The sequence below is a fragment of the Dryobates pubescens genome, chromosome 3, assembly GCF_014839835.1.
Source record: "Dryobates pubescens isolate bDryPub1 chromosome 3, bDryPub1.pri, whole genome shotgun sequence".
Lineage (NCBI taxonomy): Eukaryota > Metazoa > Chordata > Aves > Piciformes > Picidae > Dryobates > Dryobates pubescens.
In genome coordinates this window covers 38436212-38456905 of record NC_071614.1, presented here as the reverse complement: position 1 = coordinate 38456905, position 20694 = coordinate 38436212, and the positions used below count along the sequence as shown (strand labels likewise).

At 40.8% G+C, this 20694-nt stretch overlaps 1 protein-coding gene across 1 annotated transcript in view; it reads right to left on the bottom strand.

Annotated features, from left to right (window-relative positions):
* Positions 1-2323: 2323 nt before the first annotated feature.
* Positions 2324-20694, bottom strand: part of TDRP (testis development related protein) — a 28312-nt gene continuing 9941 nt past the window's right edge. The window contains exons 2-3 of the mRNA XM_054179987.1: positions 5663-5766; positions 2324-2952 (exon numbers count right to left, since the gene is read on the bottom strand). Of these exons, the coding sequence (XP_054035962.1) occupies positions 2607-2952; positions 5663-5766 (450 nt within the window). The 3' untranslated portion in view covers positions 2324-2606. The remainder of the gene's footprint in view (positions 2953-5662; positions 5767-20694) is intronic.

Sequence of the window (20694 nt, the reverse complement as noted above, 5' to 3'; positions counted from 1 at the left end):
AACAAATATTAAGGGACATATTCTGCACTTAATTCCACATACTGAGCTGTGTATTGCTTAAGCCCATAAATGTTATCAAGCATCTAAAGAAGATAAAAGAAAAGAGGACTCTCCATTCTGAAAATTCAGACAAATTTATAAACATGAGAGAAGAACAGCTCACAACCAGTGAGTTCTCAAAAGACAAATACATTATTAAAGCATAACAATAAATTATATTAAATTCAATAATTTTCATCCTTCGAATGGCTATTTCTGAGGAAGTTACCACTTAAAAAGCACACCAAAACTTTCACCACTAGGTTTTAAATTGTAAGTATCCTCATCTCAATTTCCTACTTGGATGCAGCTTTGTTTTCTAATAGGCATCAGCTTTGTGAACATATTCTTTACCATACATTTGAAAACAAACTGAAAAAATGTTGCAGTTAAGCTGTGCACCAAACACATCATTGAGGTGAGAAACAGGCACTTGACAGTATAATGTGCAAGGCAAAAACCTTTACTGGTCACAGTATAAATAGTTTTTCCAGGAGGGAAATTAAAAGTTCTCAGCCCATCTTTGACAGCAAAATATAGAGGGCTACCGGCAGATCACTGTCTGTTCTTTTAGGTCAGCAGCGACAACCAATCTGAGCACTAGCCGATGCCTTACAGGGTGTTCCACAAACTATAAAATGCAGCATACTTTACCCAAGAATACTAATTCTTTCCTATAATTAACCTCAGCACCCGCACTTGCCAAAGGCAAATACTGACTCTATTCACAGACTAAATGAAGCAATACAAATGCTAACCCTTTCCCCTCTATTAGTACTTTTTCATATATAATGCCAGTTTTGGAAATACACTTGCCCATTAGAGATCCTGTTCTGTAGCACAAAACACTTTCTTCTGTATAAACTTCAGAGCAGTATCTTTCAACATTCTATTAATACCATTAAAAATACCAGCGAACCCAAACAAACCAAAGTACACCCATTTTGCTACAGTTTCCCTCCAGGCACATCTCAACAGGAATCTCCAAAAAAATCGCTCTGCAGGAACTGTAAGCCAGAAAACTACACATGAAATGAGAGAGAGAGAGAGAGGAGAAAGAGAGCTAAGAAAGGAGTAATGTGGCAGTAATAGGAGGAAGGTACAAGCTTGAAAGAAAATTGCAAGCATCCCTTTTCATCAGCATAAGCTTCTTCCAACTCTAGTTTTCAGATATCCATTACATAAAAATAGATGCTCTCTTGCAGAAATGCTGATTTTCTCTGAAGTGCTAACCTGATCTCCTAACTGTACTGGCCATATTGTTAAGCAGTCAACCAGTTTTCAGCCCCGTTATACCAGCTTAACACTCCAGAGAGAAAAGGCCTACTGTTTGTTTCTTATGCACCTTCTGGTTTGATTTCTTTTCCTAAATATTAAAGCTGTTTATATGGGTCATATAAACCAACTTTGGATCTGACATCAGCCACACTGCTAATGAGAGACGCTATGCTAGAAAGAGGCACTTTGAGTATTCTTACGTACATTTCAAATCTCAAGTTAAACATTTCACCTTCTTCTACCAAAACCATTAAAGTATCAGTAGCTAAGAAGACAGAGCTTTATAACAAAAATGCTTCAGAAGCTGTGTGCATGCACATACCTGCAATGGCTTGGTTACTCAGCTACCCTGAAAATGACAGAGTATAATTCAGTCACTGCTTATGGGGCAGGTAGGGAAAGAACACAGTACAGAGCAGAAACGTCGTTTGTAGAACAAGGATCAGCTACTCTAAAAATGAAAACATATGCCCTTCCACAAGAAGCAACTTTTCCCTAGATTCAAGATTGGATGCTGAATACAGAGATCTTCTTATATTCTGCTCACTGCTGCTTTCCAAAATTTTTTGGCATAGCATGCATCCTAAAAACAGAGATGCTGAGCTTTGTCAAACAACGTTCAACACAGAAAAACCCCTCGATCCTCTGGAAGACCTATTTGACCTGACTATTGGTGAAGATCCTCTGATGGAAGGAATGACACTACAACAGTATTTTCTCATTTCATATACAGTATAAGCACATTGCAATGGTTGAGCATCTTGTGTGCACAAGCTGAAGCATATGCTGAGGCCGAAGATTTGGAAAACAGTCTACTGAGTGTAAGCATTCTCCCTGCAAGCAACAGCTCAGTATTCTCGGTTAAAAAGGGACAGCATCAAAACTAAATTTTTGAATGGCCCTCTTATACCAGGAAAAAAACCAGGACCTCAAGCTAGTGGAAGTTCCTACGTAAGGCAATCAAATTTACAACCAGTGTATACATTCACCAAGGAATTACTTTTTTTTTTTTTTTTTGGTAAAACCAACAATCCAACATACTGCAGAGTCTGAATGTGAAATATAGGCACAAAATAGATTCTCTACCTTCTTTTGTTTTTGTCAGTGTGGAAAACATAGCTATTTAACAATGTTGTAAGAAAATCTACTATCATGTGAGCAAAAATTTGTAACAATCTGAATAAAACAAAGTACTGTATAAAGGTGCAATATTGAGCAGATTTGATTTTGGTTTTAACATACAAGTAAATCATGGAACCTTTCTCTTCTTACCCATAAAGTATTTCACATTATTCTAGTTCTTCCCAGTTGTCAGTAAGGTTACCTTTGCTTTGACGTCTGATACTAACCAGCTTTCCAGCTGATTTGATACTCCACCTGGAACTGTTTCCTGAGCTGGCCAGGTTTGTGTATTTTGTGGAGCCTTTGGTTTCATCTTCCCAGCCTGACCAGGCTGTATAGTCACTTAACGTACTTGCTGCATCACTGGCAGAGTCAGCAGTGGTCATCTGCGGTGGTTCCCAGCCCTCAATCTCATCTGGTTTCCTAGATGGGACATTCTGCTTTATCACCAAACTGTCCCAAAAACCTGGCTTCTTTTCCGACTTCATCTCTTCCTTTAACTTCAGGTTTGGTCTAGAAAATAACAATGATGATGTGATAGATTTCTACATTGAACAATGCATTTAATATTAATATGCATTCAGTTAGTTTATTCTGTTTTATAGTGAGGAACAATAATCAGTTCTCAGTTGGTGACAGCACATCCATTACTGTCAGCTTCAGGAAAAACATCCTCATATATAGGTAACCTAAACACAGCACAGTCTTGCAGTGATAAATCAGAAGTGGGCTGAATGTGGCCCCTTGCTATTAGAGAAGAACTTACACTCCCTCCCCCAGTTCCCCTACCCTGGTGAATTACACAGCACTGCCTTTGGAAATGTTCTAATCCTAGTAAAGTACTTCATACGATTGAGGACTTTAACCAAAACTGAAACCAAACAAACAAAAACCAAATAAAACCAAATTCAGAGGTAGGGTAGTAGAAGAAATATGAAAATGTCTTTGTCTATTACCAGCTTTAACAAACACTTGCTGTATTTCTCAGTTTCATATACCTCAAGGATAGAACAGATTAGAATAAACCAGGTTGGAAGAGACCTTCGAGATCATGTGCAACCTATTATCCAACCCACCTAATCAACTAAACCATGCAACCTTGTCAAGTCTCTTCCTGAACACCTCCAGTGATGGTGACTCCACCACCTCCCCGGGCAGCCCATTCCAATGGGCAATCACTTCCTCTGTGTAGAACTTCTTCCTAACCTCCAGCCTAAACCTGTTATCTCTTTGCCAGTTAACCTTATACCCCACAATAATTCATGTCCACAGTAGTAGGACTTTAAAGATACCACCACTTTGTTTTCACAAAGATCTGCACAACATTTTGAGCAGAGTTGTTGTGTATTTCTGATAGGAACTCCCAAATTTCCCCCCCCTCCCCAAACCAAGAAAAAAGCACCCTTTGTTGTAATATTTCTCTCAAAATGACATTTGAGAGGCTACTCATATTATTACATTTATGATCTCATCAGGAACCTTCAATCTGAATGATTTCCTGTTTGCAGTGTGGAGCATTTAAAATAGAGAATGTGAAATGTTTATGCATAAGCTGACAAGCAGGGTTATATGGCTAATCAAATAATGGACTGAAAGGAAATGCTGAGTATCAGTGATGAAACACACAACAGAACCTGCAGGGTTCGGTGAGCTGAACAGCAAATCGAAAACATAAGCTACTCATAGAAGAGAAATTCTTTAACCACAAATAAAGCCACCATTTATGGCTTTTTTTAAGTATTTCTATTAAGAGCTTTTCTCCACTAATGAAAGCTTAACACTATACTTAAATGGAAGCAACTGAGTCAATGCAATTACTTTACTTAATTTTCAGTTTATGATTCAATTTTTCAGAATTTTCATCTTGGTAAAGCCAGTCACAGACTCTGAACACTTTCCTCCTATTGCCTGAGTTGCACACTTGAAAAGCTGCATTCTTCTTTAAAAGTAAAGCTCTTGGTATAGTTACAGGGAAATACTCCTGAACTTAAAATACAGGCAGTTTTCATAGTAATGCTAAAATAGCTTCCCACATTTGTTCTAACTTGGTTTTCATACTTCTGCTCTCTTACTTGATTCTTATAGTCAGCATCAATTACAAAGGATCCTTAAGGCAACTCAGCATCTTAATAACACCATCAAATTCTACAGGGACAGTAGCTGGGAAATATTCTGGGAAATATTATGGAACAGACTCAAATGGAAATGTATGTGTTTATATTCTAAATTGTTGTGTATATATACATTCCTGTTTGAAGTAGGTCCAACCCCCCTGGACCCCTCGGTTCATGAGGGTTGGTACCCAGGGAACTTTACAAATAAGTTTCTTCAGCGTCCTGTTTTAGTTACAGTGCTGCAGGCACAGCACTGTTTTGGCATGCTGGTAGCTGGCTCTGGACTTACGCTGAGCATGGCCTACCACCATGTCAGGCTCTAGGCCTGCACTGCCAGATTGCTCACACTGCTCGTCGTTGGCATTCCCACAGTTCCTGCTGGCCACAGTGTTTCTAATACAAGCCAGAATTCCATTGGTTTTCTTGGCCATGGGGGCATACTGCTGACTCTTGTTCAGTGAGCTATCAACCAGCTCCAAGCTGCAGCTTTCCAACCACACATCCTCAACTCTGTAATACACACATACACAGAGGTATATACACTTGTATATTGAAGTATGTATATTCCAAAGTAAACTGGAAACAAAACATACTGCAGCAAGTCTAATCCAAGATAGCATTTGGCTGGAACAGCTATACTGATAGGCGGCTCTAACTGTACTGGTAAGCAGAACTGTTCCAAGTTAAAAAACCAGCTCTGACAGGGAAGTTTAGCAGCTCCTGCTGCAAAAGTAGTGCATGTGAAAAAAATAAAAAAAGACTTTGTAAATTCCAACTTAATTAATCCTTAAGAGGAAGAGGTAAGGATGGGAACAACCTTTTTACTCCGAAACCATTACTCCTTTTCTACAGTACAAAGTTATTTTGCAGCAAAATTCCCTTTTCTTCCTAGCAGACATAAAAAGGTTATTGACAATATCCATCCTCTCCTAATATACTAATGCCTTATGTATATGTTAGGCACACAATGAGCAATTTTGAAGCACACCTAAACCTTTCTCTGCAATTTAACTCCTAGGAGTTGAACACAACTGCTTTTCCAGGGTCTGCCTTCACTGTTTGGACAGCTGTTATGTCTTCAAGTTTGCAGATAGACCAATTTCACTCACCCTTTGGATTTTGGAGACTTGCATCCTGCTAGCAGTTGCTGTTCATCATCTTTGTTGAACATGGACGTCACTTCCTTCCAACCCCGGAAACTTGCACCTTGAACCTACACAGAGAAGTAAAACATCCTCATAAATGTGAATGACGGACTTAGGAGCACAGAGTATCACAGTATCACTAAGGTTGGAAGAGACCTCAAAGATTATCGAGTCCAACCTGCAACCACAGACCTCATGACTAGACCATGGCACCAAGTGCCACGTCCAATCCCCTCTTGAACACCTCCAGGGACGGTGACTCCACCACCTCCCTGGGCAGCACATTCCAATGACGAACAACTCGCTCAGTGAAGAACTTTCTCCTCACCTCGAGCCTAAACCTCCCCTGGCGCAGCTTGAGACTGTGTCCCCTTGTTCTGGTGCTGGTTGCCTGGGAGAAGAGACCAACCCCTTCCTGGCTACAAACACATTTCAGGTAGCTGTAGAGAGCAATGAGGTCACCCCTGAGCCTCCTCTTCTCCAGGCTAAACAATCCCAGCTCCCTCAGCCTCTCCTCATAGGGCTTGTGCTCCAGACTCCTCCCCAGCCTTGTTGCCCTTCTCTGGACACGTTCAAGTGTCTCAATGTCCTTCTTAAACTGAGGGGCCCAGAACTGGACACAGTACTCAAGGTGGCTACCAGTGCTGACTCTGGGTGGCTGACAGACAGCAACAGCCCTACTTGCTGGGTCCTGTGCAGCTGAAAGCCCAGCACCTCACTCTTTACAGCCTGCAGAAGATGGTCACATTTTGAAAAAGAGAAGGTTAGGTTCCTGAAGTGAGAGCTCTTCCCTGCTGAGCAAAGGGTGCCCAGAGGGGTGGTGGAGTCACCATCCCTGGAGATGTTCGAAAAGGGATTGGACATGGCACTTGAAGCCATAGTTTAGTAGTCATGAGGTGTTGGGTGACAGGTTGGACTTGATGATCTCTGAGGTCTTTTCCAACCTTATGAATTCTATGATTCTGTGATCTTGCTGTGGTTTGCAGAGACTGGCAGATTATCTAGTGAGTACGGTTGGGCTCTTCTGCAGGAGATGCTGGGAGTCTAGGCAGCTTAGGAAATGCTGTGAGGGGCTGCAGTGGACAGAAACAAAACAATCACTGCTAGAAAGAACCACAACAGACAGGCCAGCCAGCTGAATTATGAAACTCTTAAGATTTAACCTGCTTTGCACATTTTGTTCCTATCTTTAACTCGCCAAAACTACTACTCCTGGCCCTGCAAGCAAAAAAGGTAAGAGTATTGGCTCACCATTAAGCAAACATATAGCATAAATTATTTTTTCCAACATTATTAAATGTTTGACTCCCTCTCCCCCAAAGCAAAAGAACTAGGTCTTGGTAATTTTTATTTTGATGGCATGCTTAGGGACTCTCACAGAAATGCACACACGTGTGCTGTAACAGCTGAACAAGGAAATACGAAGGCTGGTGCTCGTCCTCACAGGATCTAGCGAGAATGGCAGAGTCTCAGTCTATCAGCATCACTTGATTGCATTAAAAAGCACAATCTCTTATAAACAATCAAAGCAAAACTGTCACTGTCAACATGAGCAAAGGGTAATTCATCACCTATCCTTATGCTTTGTCCTTTTTGCAGAATTCATCGGTGCAAATTAGCACCAGTTTAACGTGTAGGTTTTCATTCATTACACTTTACAACTGGTACATCCATGAAGGCCTTATAAGGTATGAAACAAACACCAAAGAGGACAATACCGGTACCACCACCTCCTCTAGCATTTACAGGAGTAAAACGCTACCCCCGTTATCCTATGTTAATCATGGATTATTTCCATCTCTTGTCCTCCTCTTTCACTATGTCCTACACCTTCCCTTCTCACCAACCTTCCCTACTCATATCTGAATCCCCTCCCCTCAGCTACTCCAACTCAGGAGACATAGCAGGTCCATTTCAAGATTAGGAGGAAGGTCTAACTTAGACTCAGTTTCACTTTGGTTAGATATAAACATGGATTCAGCTTCAAGCAAAGCTCTGGAGAACTGTGAAGTGAGAAGCCTGAGGAAGCCCAGAGCAATTTCCAGCTCACATTCATGGGATATGAACAGACTAGTCACACAAGAGCCAGGTTCACCACAACCCAGGTGAATAAAGTGAATAAAGATCATAATAAGCAACCCCTTATGTTCTATTTAATTATGTTATAAATATGTAGACAGCTAACTTCAACTTTGCATCCTGGTGCTAGACTTGCCACACTCACCTTGCAGAAGACTGGTACTCTTGATAGTATAAACCAAAACCAGACAAGCTGCAAATGACACCTTCAAACAGATATCTTGCCTTGTGTTTAAATCAGTCTCTCCAAGAAGTACTCAGCAGTTAGTGCTTCTCTGGTGTAAATAATGGTCTAAATCCTCAAATTTTGTGTACAAAAGCCTAAATCCTATTATCTAGTTCTGTTGTTCAGTTAAATTCTGTAGCAAGTTTTACATGAGGATTTGTTACTCCGATTTGACTTCCTCTCAAAAAGTACATCATGCACAACAAACTTCCTAAACAAGGACCTCCAAGAAGTTAACTACTGAATGAGGTAGTCTGTTCAAAGGAAGATGAAAAACCAAGCCAAATGAAAACAAACTTAAAAAGCCCCAAACATACAAACCAACGCAAACAAAACCCCCAAAACTATAAAACCCCCAAATCAAACAAATTGCCAAAAAAAAACCCCAACCCCACCACAAAACCAAAGAAACCACACCAAAATACAGATAAATTCTAGAAAGCACTTAGCTCTTCATATCTTAAAAAAAAATATAAAAATCCTTACTCTTCTGCTATCTGACTCAAACTCGACCATTTCAGGCCTCTTTTGGGAAGGAACCTTTGCCAGCATAGGCAAACCCGCAGTTAAATGCAGCACAAAGCTCTTACTGCCTGAATCCTCTACACCTTTAAACTGGAAAAAAACCCAAATGTGTCTGTGATCTAATTTACATGATGTTTCATCAAGCCAATGACTCCATAACAAATCTGCAAATAAAAAAACACCAAACCAAAACAACCAAACCACAGAGAACGACCCCCACCTTGTTATTGGTTTTCAGGTAGCAATTTAAGACAGAGACAGAGAAATAGCTTCACTTATATATGCCTTTAAAGAAAAGCACTGCTGAAAGGTTATTTGGAAATAATCATTTATATACACAAGTTCAATGTAAGAAAAGGATGTATCTACCCACATGCACCTCCTGTTAATCTACAACATCACATATAATTCACTGATACAACTCCAGCCTTTGCTGCACTGTTTTGGATACCCAAGCAATACTCCAGTCAAAATCACCCAAACCCAAACAATACAAAACCAAAACCAAGAACCACAATAATTAAAAAATAAAATCCTGTTAGTATCTAGCCACATGCCTTCTATATTCTTCAGTGAGGATATTTTTAACTTTAATTTAATTAAGCTTAATTCTGATTTACAAATATCTTTAAGAATAATTATTAGAAAACTTCTATTCAATCACTGAATACATCTGGTTGGAAGAGACCTCAAAGATCATCCAGCCCACCCTTCAACCCAGCACTGAAGGGTCAGCACTAAACCATACTGCAAAAGACCTGACCAAGCTGTCAGCCTGTGGCTTGGACAGCAGCACTCTGCACTGGGTTAGGAACTGGCTGGAGGGCCAAGCCCAGAGAGTGGTGGTGAATGGTGCCACATCCAGCTGGCAGCCAGCCACTAGTGGTGTCCCCCAGGGATCAGTGCTGGGCCCCATCCTGTTCACGATCTTTATTGATGACCTGGATGAGGGGATTGAGTCCATCATCAGTAAATTTGTAGATGACACCAAGCTGGGGGCAGGAGTTGATCTGTTAGAGGCTAGGAGAGCTCTGCAGAGGGGCCTTGACAGGCTGGACAGATGGGCAGAGTCCAGCGGCATGAGATTTAACACATCTATGTGCCGGGTTCTACACATTGGCCACAACAACCCCATGCAGTGCTACAGGCTGGGGTCAGAGTGGCTGGAGAGCAGCCTGACAGAGAAGAACCTGGTTGATAGTAGGCTGAACATAAGCCAGCAATGTACCCAGGTGCCATGGTTTAGTCATGAGGTCTGTGGTGACAGGTTGGACTTGATGATCTTTGAGGTCTCTTCCAACCTTGGTGATTCGGTGATTCTGTGATTCAGGTGGCCAAGAAGGCCAACAGCATCCTGGCCTGGATCAGGAATACGGTGGCCAGCAGGAGCAGGGAAGTCATTCTGCCCCTGTACTCAGCACTGGTTAGGCCACACCTTGAGTCCTGTGTCCAGTTCTGGAGCCCTCAGTTTAGGAAAGATGTTAACTTGCTGAAATGTGTCCAGAGAAGGGCAACAAAGCTGGTGAGGGGTTTGGAGCACAAGCCCTGTGAGGAGAAGCTGAGGAAGCTGGGGTTGCTTAGCCTGGAGAAGAGGAGGCTCAGGGGAGACCTTATTGCTGTCTACAACTACCTGAAGGGAGGTTGTGGCCGGGTGGGGGTTGGTCTCTTCTCCCAGGCAACCTGTGTCAGAATGAGAGGACACAGCCTCAAGCTGTACCAGGAGAGGTTTAGTTTGGATGTCAGGAAGAAATTCTTCTCAGAATGAGTGATTGCCCATTGGAATGTGCTGCCCAGGGAGGTGGTGGAGTCACCATCACTGGAGGTGTTTAAGAAGAGACTGGATGTGGCATTGGTGCCATGGTTTAGTTGATTGGATTATGTTGGTTGATGGGTTGGACTTGATGATCTCGAAGGTCTTTTCCAACCTGGTTAATTCAATTAAATTCTATTCTATTCACATGCCACTTGAACACCCCCAGGGATGTTCAAGAAGGAGGAGTGTGCTGGTCTCAAGACAAAAACTTACAAGCTCTGCACTCTTCGTACCTGTATGTAACTGTAGTGAGGGACACACTGTACCAATTCCTTCAAGATTTTCATAAATCAGTACTCCCACAATGGATCCATGGCATTTCATAGCTACATACCAGGATAATGATGCTGTAGCAGAATCCAACTGGTTTATTCTCCTCCCATCTAGTCCTTCAGGGAAACATACAGTTTCTACTAAACCTTTAAGACATACTTCCACCACTTACTTATTTAGAGGTTCCAAAGGACACACTGCCCAGATAATCCACTGAAGAGCAACAATGTCCAAGTAGACCATGTTTTACTAATATGCCATAAAACTCATTCTATAAAGCCTACTGCATATTAAATAGACCAGGCTGAAAGAAATCCCCTAAGTGCAGGAGCAAAACCAGAACCTCTGCCTACTATGCTTAAGCCCACTTTTCTACACCATCCTGCACCACTGCCCATCTTCTGAGGCATCTTTTCACTCAACTGAAAAGGAGCGAACAGGTCACCCTTGATAGCCTTCTCAGAGGCACCATAATTAAGAATGTAAGCCTTAGCAAAGGAAGAGCTCAAATACCTAATCCATACTTAAAAAAACCTTTTTTTCTAACTACTGAACTGTTTAAGACAATCTTTTTGACTGGGGCTGTCATGTACCTCTCTAACACACACAAAAAAAAATCCTTCAAAAGAGATTGCTGCATTTCTGTACTTCTTCTCAGCATTCTTTTAACAACTTCTAACCTTCTGGCAATGCCACCACCAATGCAACTGGAACAGCTGCACCTGAATCTGCTGCTAGGCACAGCTCAGGAAGGAGATCTTGAAGTCACCATTCTCTAAAACCATCAGTTTGACATGCAGCAGCTGCTAAGCCAAACAATGCTGGGAACCACCACACACAGACACAAAAGAGGATTAGACAAATTCAGACAGCAGATCAATAAATGGATACCCTCTAATATCTCAAAACAATTATTCTTGATGTTAGGGGATGAGGCCCTAAACAAGCTATGTTTCCCAACAGCATCTCCCACTGATACAGTCAAAAGACAGACTGCCAGACTACATGGACTAGGCTCTGAATCAGCTGTGAATTTCTTACATGCTTAAACAGCACCTGGAGAAAGATCCAGATCCCAATTAGCTCCCTTGCAATGGATGTTCAAAGGGAGGTTAATAAGTAAAGCAGAGGAGACACTTTGGTAAGCTCGCTCCTAATCTCGCAGGAGAGTTATTTTATGTAAAAAGATGGAAGATGTGCAAAGTATGAAACTACAGTACAGATATGGTCTTAAAGAATCAAGCAGAAGTTCTGTATTTCATTTTTATGATGTAACTGTCTACATAAAACTCAAAAGTATTACTCCTGAAAGTGTAAGACATTTTTATATATAACTTACTAGCTTGCATTCTCAAACCTGTAAAATATTTTTCCATGTGTCAGTGGAAAAAGAAGTATTTCAACATCCAAAGTCTGCAGAATCACACAGCTTTTAAACTGGAAAGAACTTCTGGAGACCATCTAGTCCAACCACACTGCTCATAGCAGGGTCAGCTTGAGCAGACTGCCAAGGATGAGATCTAGCTGGGTTTTGAATACCTCTTCAGCTGGAGAATCCATAACCCTTCTGGGCAACCTGTTCCAGGCCTTGACTGCCCTCATTGTAAAAACATTTTTTCTTGTGTTTAATCAGTGTTTCTTCTGTTTCGATTTGTGCCCATTACCTTATGTCCACTCATCAAGTGCCACAGAGAAGAGTGAGACTCCCATCTTCTTGATACCCTGCTGCTGGTGTACATACAAAAACCTTTCTTATTGCTATTGTTTTCCTATTCTTTTCCAGATTTAGCTCTAGGTGGGCTTCACCTTTTCAGATCCCAACCCTGCATACTCAGTGTAGTATTCTCAACATTCCCCTCAGGTCACTTGACCCTGTCTCTACCTCCTGTATGCTTCGGGTTTTTTGTTTGCAGTTTTTCAGGAACACCTTATTCATCCCAACAGGCCTCGGGCCACCTTTGCTCTTTCTCTGCTTGATGGGATGGGCTGTTCTTGAACTTGGAGTATATGATCTTTGAAAATCAAAGCCAATTGCTACCACTAGAACCAGGTGCACAGACAAAACCCCAGGCTAAACAGAGAAATAAATCATGTGAAATGCCCATGAGGGACTGCTAAGAACAGAAATCACTGTTAAGAAGGACTGTAATTGCACCATCAAGTGTTAGAAAGTCAAAACTCTTTAGAGGACCAGGCTGGATATTGCGGTCTACTATTTTCTCAAAAATACCAATGAGAAACAAAGCAGAAAATTCTCAAGACACCCATTTCAGTATTCTGTGAAACAGGATTACAGACTAGTCTCAAATCAGTTTGACTATGAGAGAACGGAGTATGGCTACGAGAATACCCATTAATAGTTTCTCCCATATCTTCACATCGTGAAAAATCTGTGTAATTACCTGAAGGATCAGCAGAAGTATGTATATGAACACATCAGCTGGCAGACTCTGAAAAACCATCACCATCTATCCCAACAAGCATCTAAAAGCTTCAAGGCCAGATCACATATTCTTCACCTTGAGCCAAGGAAATTCCAGTCTATGAGGTATTCTTCACCATGAGAAAGCTGCTATGTATTTGGCATATCTTCTCAAACTGTGAGTACAAGTAGGCACTTCCAGAACACCATGTGAAGGATGCAGTCTGTATCCCTAGTTAAACTATCTGCTGTTTCTCTGCCTCAATCCCCTCGCCTCTGCTTTGCCAACGCTTCAGTATCAGTGCCCATCTGTCAGACGGATTCACAGAGAGAAGCCTCAGGAAGTGGCAGATCTGGTTTATCACACACTGCTGCTGAAATGGGTCGGCTCAGTTCATTGCCTGTTCACAATTACACTGCCTTCCTTACACTATGCTTTGGTACCTGTGTGGTGCTGTGGAAAACCAGCTCAACACATTAAGCCAGCAGAACGCTAAGCCATTCCCTATTTGCATTCCTTCTCAGTGGTAAGAATCAGCTCATTAAATAAGATGTCAGAGTGGGGCAGTGACCAAAGAATGTGGAAGTTAACACCTTTTTTTGTAGCAGCAACTACTAGGTCAGCTCAAGAACCCTGTGGAAGCTGCAGTCATCTATCCACTTTCTTCCACACATACAGCTTTGTACATACAGTGTTGGTTCCTCCAACTCACCACCCACCTAAGCTTCACTCTGTAAACTCAACCCCTATAGCTACAGTTTTCTGCTTTGTTACCTGTATTGATTGAAGTGAATCAACTGTACATAAACTGTATATGTTGTCTATAGTTTTTCTTTGTTAGGATAAAACAGGGAACAAATGTCTACTGACAGTTAACTTTATAAAATGCCCCAGACAGGGGCGGCTCATCTTGGGCTGGAAATCTCCCACAAAATTGAGAGATACTATTACCAAAGATTACTTTAGATATACCATTTTTCACCACATCAACATATTCTGGTGATTCACATGACTCTCAGCTCCCCACACTAGGTAAACAGACAATGAATAATCAGTATCTACTGAGAAACATAGAGCATCACTGAGATGATTTTTCTGTTAATTTTACTGTCTAAAGTACACAGTTCATCATTACAGCTTACCAGAGAGCAAGAAGGCTCATGAAAAAATAGGCCAAAAGGCAACAAACTAGGAATACTAATAATTTGGTACAAACTAAAGAAGTAGATGAGACCTAAAACCAAATTCTAAAAGTCCCCTGCACAAATAAAGTACATAGATATAGATGAGCACATACTAGAAAGGAAGACTGTAAATTTAACCAAAAAGTTAAATCCATCCATCAGATGGATATGGCTAATATATATGAAAATTTTATTATGGAAGGAAAAAGAAGGTACAAATCAACAAAATCAAACAATAGTAAGGATTTGAAACACTGTCGGTCAAGTTACAAGACAAACACTTTACAATTCAAAGCAAGAGATTCAAGTATGTTTGAATATCATTCTGACTCTAAAATGGTACTGTTTTATGAGGGGGTACCAGAACTTTCAATATTTCTGTAAAGACTTTTCTAACCTGGCCAGCAGGGCTCTGGAGCACAAAAATCACTCTCTGTGGGCTGGAACAAGCCACATGACAGAGTCTTAGCAACCAAAAAGAGCAATTACAGGGCATTCTTGCTGCCTACCTGCAGTGAGAATCAGCATGTTCAATGCCACTCTGTAGTTAAGCAGCTAATCTCTAAAAAGTTCCTGCTCAGCATGTATGAAATGAGATTTCCAGAAATTTGTTTTTTGGACAGGTTTTAGCAGACTTTCACCAGTATTTTCACAGAAGATTGACAACTGGTGAATCAAAATACTCCAGCAAAGTAGAGGCACTCTACAAAATGCATGCAGACATTTTTTATCAATGTAAACAAAAAGAGCATTGTTCCCATATTATAGGAAGCCTATTAATAACAGGCAAGAACTCAACAGAAAGTGGAAAAAAAACCACCACCACAACAAATCACCCAGTCCTCCAAATTTGTCTTCCAGGTATTCAGGCAGGAATTTCTCAACTCAATCAACTGCTGCTGTACAGATGAACAGTTACTGCACTCTGTGGTGCAAGAGAGCAGAAACTCCAGGATTTTACCCTACCAGAACATCCTGACATCTCAAATTTTGTTATTAAAACTGTTACCCAAAATTCTTTGTCTCTTTTCAAAAGCTGGCCTAATAATAATTGTAGATTACGTCTCCTCTGTACTTACGCCTCAGGAGCTCAGCATATAAGTGAGACCCCCCAAGATTAGCTTTGTAGGGGCCAAAGGGCCAGTTGCAGCATGAACCTGTACAGGTTCCAGATTTCTGCACTTCACTGGGCACCACTAGAAGTTTCACATTTCCTCATTTTGAGATGTCATGAGGCTTTTTGACCAGCTACATCTGTCTTTCAGAAGAACTGTGAGGAGGGAACTAGAAGAATTCAGCACTGCAGTTAGCCTGTCTAGTGGGCAGCTTCCTGCATGAATCACAGAATCACCAAGGTTGGAAGAGACCTTGAAGATCATCCAGTCCAACCTGTCACCACAGACCTCATCACAGAAACTAAGACCAATTTCCAACTTCTGTCTTCAGTCATTAGGACTAGACCTCACTGTTGCACCTCAAAACCTAGGCCAGAGGCTTACCTCTACAACAGGGCATCAGGACTGCCTTAAAACTCAGGCTTTAGGAGACCAGGAAGACTGCGTCCCTAAATGGCAGATATACTCTTCATTCACTGCCCTCTTCTTCAAGTACTTCATTGTTCTTCACCACACTGCTTCAACATTCATGACATGTACATACTGAAAAGGCCACATATAAATGGGCTCACATCCACCTTTTATTAATATGTTAAAGATTTTGGAACTTCTGGAATACCACCACTGTACTGACAGCTTCTAAGAGAACAGAACAACCAAATAAAATAAAGAAGAGCTTTCAGAAGCATCAGTAAAGAAAGAAGATGAGAAGGATAAGGTGCTATTTTGTGAATACATTTTTAAGACAAGAGAGTTTTGCTTTAAAACACAAAAATGCTGCAGCTCAATTTTTTTTTTAAGTCAAAACACACACTGAGCAAGGCTTCCTGCATGACTATGTAAGCAGCAAAAAAAAAAGTTTCTATATAGAAGATTCCTTTCAAGATTATTTTCCTAAACATTCATCATCTGGCATAGAATAAACAATAATTTATGTTTTGACAAAATTTTTCTAAAAAAGTAAAAGAAGGTATAGCAAGCACAATCTGACTTCTATTTTCAGGGAAAAGCATGCTGCATCTGAAGCAGAACAAAAAGAAGTAACAGAGACAGATGTTCAGTTTATACATATTAATGTCAAAGCTCCTATTACACTAATGAATCTATTTTTAAATGCATTTCTCTATACCTACGGAATTTCAAAACAAGCTCTAGCATAACAACTTCCAGTTCTTTCATCTTCTACTAATGTATTTTAAGAACATTAAAAGAGATTCTTGGACACATATCAAGATTTTTAAAAAAAAAATTAACTTGTATGCCTCTTTTTCTTTCCTGAAAGAGATATGAGATAAAGTCCTTAACCTTTTGCGGTCAGAGAGCCAACTGAGCTATATCCCATATAATCAAATAAATAACCCAATTCCCTCTACTTTTTATGTTTTCTTCACCAGTTACATCTAGAACTTAGTGATTCTTTAGACTTCAGTTATTTATGTGGCTTTTTATGTTCATTGATGTTTTAATAGCTATTATGTGGAAGAAAAAAAAATAAGATGCCTTCCCCTTAAAGGAAATAAGGCAGCTTTCTAATACTGCACTGCTAGTATTACTTCAGTGAGAACCTCACAAGCAAGGATCATAAGCAAATAAAAAATACATATAATACATAGAATAAACCAGGTTGGAAGAGACCTTCAAGATCATCGCGTCCAACCCATCAACCAATCCAACACCACCCAAACAACTAACCCACGGCACCAAGCACCCCATCAAGTCTTCTCCTGAAAACCTCCAGTGATGGCGACTCCACCACCTCCCCAGGCAGCCCATTCCAATGGGCAATCACTTTCTCTGTATAGAACTTCTTCCTCACATCCAGCCTGAACCTCCCCTGGCGCAGCCTGAGACTGTGTCCTCTTGTTCTGGTACTGGCCGCCTGGGAGAAGAGACCAACATCTGTCTGTCTACAACCTCCCTTCAGGTAGTTGTAGAGAGCAATAAGGTCACCCCTGAGTCTCCTCTTCTCCAGGCTAAGCAACCCCAGCTCCCTCAGCCTCTCCTCGTAGGGCTTATGTTCCAAACCCCTCACCAACTTTGTTGCTCTTCTCTGGACTCGTTCCAGCAAGTCAACATCCTTCCTAAACTGAGGGGCCCAGAACTGGACACAGTACTCGAGGTGCGGCCTAACCAGTCCAGTGTACAGGGGCAGAATGACCTCCCTGCTCCTGCTGGCCACACTGTTCCTGATGCAGGCCAGGATGCCATTGGCCCTCTTAGCTGCCTGGGCACACTGCAGGCTCATGTTCAGTCTACCGTCAACCAGCACCCCCAGGTCCCTCTCAGCCTGACTGCTCTCCAGCCACTGTGACCCCAGCTTGTAGCTCTGCATGGGGTTGCTGTGGCCAATGTGCAGAACCCGGCACTTGGATGTGTTAAATCTCATGCCATTGGACTCTGCCCATCTGTTCAGCCTGTCGAGGTCCCTCTGCAGAGCCTCTCTACCCTCCAGCAGATCAACTCCTGCCCCCAGCTTGGTGTCGTCAGCAAATTTACTGATGATAATCAGAGAAGCACATAAATAACCTCCTTAATCAGGATGTACATGAAAAAGAAGTAAGTTCCTAACATACATTGACTGAAATATACAGAGAGAACATTACACCTCCAAATAATCAGTATTTACCTTTGTTGCAAGTTGTGATACTGAAGATGAAGATTCAGCATGAAGAAACTGGTCTTTATGCTCAAAAAAAAGGGATAAAGATAAAAAAAGGCCCATAGATAGTTTTGGTTTGACAATCAGCAGCTACACATTTTAGAGCACTCATAAATGCTTTTATTCTGCTGAAGGCCATCACAAAATAAAATGGACAAAATACGATCATAATGCACAACGAGGCAAACACCGCTACTTCAATAAGAAATGGAAGCAAAACTGCACTTAGAATGGAGAAAAATGATGCACTAGATGTAAAAAAAAAAAAAAAAAGGGAAATCAAAGCCTTACAAAACAAAACCCCACACATACCAAAGGGAGATCAAGAAAAATTCTGCACCACAACCATTTTTGTACAATTAAAACTTCAAAATGTACTTTGAGTCTTAATTATTATGTTTTTATTTTTTGAATCTACACTGACTTTCCAAACACCGTATTAGATTATGGTCTATGCAGTGTCTGGAGGCAGAGGGAAGAGGAATATCTTAAGATTATTTCCTCTTCACATCAAAAAGCATTACCTTTCTGTAACTCATGGACACACTTCTGCCCATTCTCATTTTCCCTCCATTTCTAAGTAGATTTCTGAAGACAAGCAGAGTACTGAAGGTGCTAGTGAAGGTCTTTCAGTAGGGTGGCATTTCTAGGTTTTTTTTCTCTACATATAACTTCAAATACAAACAGTCCCAAAGTACAAACCAACAACAGCCACTTATAACTGAAATTATTTAACTCCAATTTTAAGTAAAAAAATTTCAGCACAATGGTTCATGGAAAGTGTCTCTGAAGTAGCACCATCGCTGAATCCTTCATATTCTCCTTAGTCCATTTTTTCGCTTATGTCAGCCACTTGTTTCAAAATCAACTCCTTCCTTTTCAACTGAAGCAAATGATAGAGTTGATATGCTCTTTGGTCTGTAAGCCTCTTTTTTTTTTTTTCAGGGTAAACCTGAGTGTGTATATCCCAAAACACAGACTGTCCCTGCTCCTACACATTGCCAAAGACTTCTTTCACATTGCTAATAGAAAGTGAGAAAGCCACCATGAGAAGTGCTAGGTATTTCTAGTCATGTGGAGACTCAGATGTATCAGCTTCGTTTTGAGAGACCAGCTTCAAATCCCATGGATCTTTTTTGCTATTTTTTGTAATTTATATATATATATATGTTTGTATGTATTTGCCTACTGAAGCTTCTATTTACTTTATATACAATACTTTATAATATAGAAGGGGCAAGGATGGAGTTCAGGGTATTTCTAGAATGAGTGTGAAGACCATCACACTATAGTTCAATAATAACTATGTTGACGTAGAGTGATCTGTAGACAGACGAACTTCACTTGTTGGGGCAGAACACAAAGTCAGGAACTCCCTATTAGCATTCAAAATGAGAACACTGAAGCTATATGAATTCTAACAAGTGATTTAACTTCTCAATTTCAGTTAGCTGTCTTTAATACAGGAGATTATTATAGATTGCATACCAAAAACAGGCAAGTGAAGATTTGAGTAGTATTCTAAAGTGAAATTCAAATACTTTTTCCTTTTTATCTTTCTATTTTTTTCCTCCTTTGAAGAGAATCATTAGCAATGTTTTAGATGGAAATGCTACACCCATACTATTTCAAAAGTTTCCTGGTTTCTCCTCCACACTCTCAGCTCTCAAACTTTCAGATGAGCTTGCAAACCTTTAGATTTAACACGATGGCATGTCTGCCTAGACACAGAGTAAGAGCTAGAGAATATTTAATCTAATATAAATTTAAAACAGAAACAAAAAACCCAACATCGCCACCAAAACCAACACACCCAAGAACTACGAAAAGCCTCAAGAAGTATGGTAAGAGGAGAAATTATCTGACATCCAGAGCTGGCAGAGCTACATTTCAACAATCAACAATACCGCCTCCAGTACAAACATGGCACTGTTAGTACCTTCCAAAGAAATAACACAGTATCACACAGTATCACAGTATATTAGAGGTTGGAAGGGACCTCAAGAGATCATTGGGTCCAACCCCTCTGCCAAAGTAAGATCACTTAGGGCAGTCCTCATAGTCCCCTGCCCAGGGAGGTGGTGGACTCACCATCACTGGAGGTGTTCGAAAGAGGATTGGATGTGGCACTTGAAGCCATGATTTAGTCAGTCATGAGGTATTGGGTGACAGGTTGGACTGGATGATCTCTCAGGTCTTCTCCAACCTTCTTGATTCTATGAATGCATCCAGGTGGATTTTGAAAGTCTGTCTCCAGAGGAGATTCCACAACCTCCACCTCTCATTTGAATTCTTCCATCTCTCCAAATAACTGAGGAAGGATAATAAAAATACATAAAGAGACTTCATGCTCTACTACAAAGATGAAGTCTGAAGGCATATGGCCTCTAGCAAGACAGAGCAAAGAAAACAGTGTCAAGCAACTTTCACAGTGTAAGCTTTGAGAGGAAAACTAAGAGATGCTATGAGGACCTCACATGGCTAGGGAGTCAGCATATTAAAATGTAAACCCCATTGTTGATAAGGTGTGTGATTCACTATGAAGAGTTGACAAAAAAGGGTATTTAACAGCTTCTTTGAAAGAAAGACAACTCGTCTGGTGTTTCTGTGTAATTGCTCCTGGACATACAAGGAATGAGACAGGAGTTTGCAGCAATTATGCTCATACAGCAGAGGCTGATTATAATAAGACAACACAA